This window comes from Strongylocentrotus purpuratus, unplaced genomic scaffold (genome assembly GCF_000002235.5).
Source record: "Strongylocentrotus purpuratus isolate Spur 01 unplaced genomic scaffold, Spur_5.0 spur5_scaffold_4, whole genome shotgun sequence".
Lineage (NCBI taxonomy): Eukaryota > Metazoa > Echinodermata > Echinoidea > Camarodonta > Strongylocentrotidae > Strongylocentrotus > Strongylocentrotus purpuratus.
The window spans coordinates 20,236,382-20,239,667 of NW_022145610.1; the positions used below are offsets into that span (position 1 = coordinate 20,236,382).

Consider the following 3,286-nt stretch of genomic DNA (forward strand, 5'->3'; position numbering starts at 1 on the left):
GTAATCATTTGGGATAGCGGAAGCAAGTCCAAAGTTCAATCTACAAACCACACAAAGGAGGCGTTTTACATAAAATGCACTGACCCGTCTATGCTATTATGATTCATGTACGTATAGGATTACTGACATACAGTCATTACGTCGAGGGGTGATGAGGCCATCATACAAAAAATTCATATTTCGGAGCGTTGTAATACACCATATACACGCTGATCATCGAACATAGTACTATTGAGTATGGCTCGGCCGAGTTCTGCATGATTTTATTTCACACCAATCTGTCTTCGATCTACCTGTGAGTTGCCATCTAAGCAGCGCTTCGATTCGTTTTTAGAAAAGGAGATTATTCAGTCCGTAATACACGATGGCAAGCCTCTTCGACGCACTGGGATTCAAGTGCGAGGAATGCGGCAATGATGGTGATGACGAAACACAAGGGTACAAAGTTGTTGAACAACGCCATTTATGTCCAACATGTGCCCGTAATCTGGCCAGCGCCATTCTGGCTGATATGTCTCATGGAGCTATAAAATGGCCGTGTCCACAACACGAGAGCAAAGAAGTAGAACTGCTCTGCTGCAAATGCAAAGTAGCAGTGTGCCACACATGTGCCTTGACGACTCACCATGGGCATCAGATGCAAGACATTGAGAAGTTCTTCGCTGAGAAGAGAGAAATCGTGAAAAAAGATGTGGAAGAGATTTCAGCGAAGCAGAATGAGACGCAGAGCTTTCTGGACAAGATAGAGAGTTGTTCGCGGGAGATGGATGGTCATTTCATAGACATCAAGGAAAAGGTATCCGTCACATTCCAGACAAAGTCACAAGACCAAAAGGAGCGAAACACTGTACAAGTAGCCAAAGTAAACGCAGAGGCAGAAGAGCTCATAAGACAGATCAATGAAAAGCGTCGAATGGAGCTTGCAGAAATTAATGAACAATACGATAACGAGCATGAAACACTAGTGAAAGACCGAGACAGAGTTCTTGCAGAGTTGAAGGTTATCGTAGACATTGTTTATCGAATGACTTCAGAAGCTAAAGCATCGGCAGAGACCACCGGTGAGGAGTTAGAGAGCACAGCTGCAGTCGCAAAATCCATCATGGTCGATTGCGACGGGAAAACCTTCCACAAGAAGGTCGCCAAGTATCACGAGTTGGGTATGGACAAGTTACCATGTTTAGAACACGATCATCTGGATAAGCTATCAACAGTGGCAAAGAAGATACGTTTCAAGAGGGTGGATGATGAACAAAAGATTGGAATCTTGACCGGAAAGAACGCTTCCTTTGAGATGGTCAAGACGGTGAATATTTCTTCAGATATCCAGGAGCCATTTCTTCTAGGGGCGATAGATGAGCAGACAGTAGTCTTTCGGAACGGCAATGGATCGGCACTGTACTCAGTAAACGTAGAGTCCGGGTCCATGGAAACATTGTTGACCGACAAGAAGACTAGAGGCATTTGGGATTTAGCAGTCCTCCCTGACAAGGGCTTTGTTTACAGTGATTACAATGCCGGTTTGCTGCAGATCTGTGACAGAGAGGGAAACGATGAAAGGTCTTTAGCCTTACCTAACGATGAATCGCGGTTTGCCTTTCTAACTGTAGACAGGAAGAGTAAACTTCTCGCTGCTAGTCACAACAGTGGCGAGATACATGTGATCGACCCTAAGAAAGGGTCACATCTTCGCACGATCAATGATATAGAATGCAAACCAATGATGGGTATCGGGACACTTGCAAATGGGGATATCATCATTCGCTCTGGAAACTCGGATATTTGCAGAATCTTTCGAGCGACTGGAGAAGTCAAGATGAAGTTTCCACTGGCGGACTGGAGCAGACGACTTAATTTTCATGTCGGTGCAGATGACATGATCTACGTTACATATCGTACGGGATTGAACCAAGATTACATTGGCTTTGTAAGTGTCCTCTCCCCTAACGGTGATATGCGGAGAGAAAAGGTTATCGAGTTTCCAACGTCGTATCTCTATCGCTATCATCCAAGATGCGTCGTTCCTGTTCCCGGTACTGTCATCATCCTAAATGGGAATGCCCTTCTCGTTTATAAGGAAATACCTGGAGTCTATGATCTTCTTAATTAATCAGACAGTGCCCTTGCAGGAGGGACGATCCAGGATTCATGCAGGGGGAGGGGCCAAAAAGTTAAAGATAAAGACAAGTTATGATCATGCGATTGCATTGTGAAAGAAACGTTGTGGAATCGATCAGAAAAGGTTGATCTTTTAGCATATAAGTATTGGTGTGTACTGCAAGGTTCTGGAATCATCAAAATGATAAGAAATTTGGCCCAGTCTTCGTAAAGTTACAAGCACTGTACACAGAAATATGTATATGTGACTACGCAAACGTGCACGACACATGCGTTTATCTCTCACACACCAATAGATAAACTAATTTACCAAATATATCAATTAGTAGGCGGTTTCCCGGCAAATTTGTTATCATCATGTATTAGTCAAAACATATTCTTTTACATGATTGGTAATAAGAGCTTCCATTCCATTTTTTGAAATTGGGGCGTTTCCAATACTGGTCTTTACCTTTAAGGAAAAAGAGTAGGTTTCTAACATTATCACTTTGGGTATATCATTAGTGCCAGTGCACAAGAAGATGGCACATTTCATTTTAAAACTTAAGGTGTGGTGATGTTATTTCAGATAAATTTGCGACCAAGACCCCTCTTTCTTTCTCCACCACCACCTTCAGATGTTATTTCTGACCCCAAGATCATGCAGGCATGTTGATCCTGGAGTTATGGGGAAGTTGCATAATAATTAACACACCTCCAGTAGTACGATATTTGAGTGCAGAAATGTTTCCAATCAATGGTTAGGCACTACTCTCCATTATTGCACAAGTCCTCAAGCGTTATGACTGATATTCGAGTAAAAAAGTTCATTATTTACTTTTAAAAAGTTGTATATTTGTAATAGATTTGAATATACATGTACTATATACAAGCCAGGTTAGATGTCACGAGTAACTGAAATTAATTTGTCAAAACTATTTTTTGTTAACAGACGTGATAGTATTAATGAAAGTAACTGAATCATTATTACACAGCAATGTATATATTCCATTGCTAAGGGAACCATGACAAAAAATTTGCTACGTCATGTAGCTAATAATCATATACATTTTGTAACAAAAGTAAAGAGACTATTTTGTTTGCGCTTTTGTTCAATTGGCCTGGTCAAATTTGAGCTGTGGCTATCCCGCGATAATATAAAGTTAAAACTTGCGAACCTGAGTTGAGC

General features: G+C 41.4%; 1 protein-coding gene across 1 annotated transcript; it reads left to right on the forward strand.

Annotated features, from left to right (window-relative positions):
• Positions 1-490: 490 nt before the first annotated feature.
• LOC115929020 lies at positions 491-2,213 on the forward strand. The gene has a single exon (XM_030997051.1). The coding sequence runs from the start codon at positions 512-514 to the stop codon at positions 2,108-2,110; it is 1,599 nt and encodes a 532-aa protein (XP_030852911.1). The 5' UTR covers positions 491-511; the 3' UTR covers positions 2,111-2,213.
• Positions 2,214-3,286: the final 1,073 nt, after the last annotated feature.

What these genes read in the sequence shown, in the direction of transcription:
- LOC115929020 (XM_030997051.1), top strand. Translation starts at nt 512, where the DNA reads ATGTCTCATGGAGCTATAAAATGGCCGTGTCCACAACACGAGAGCAAA.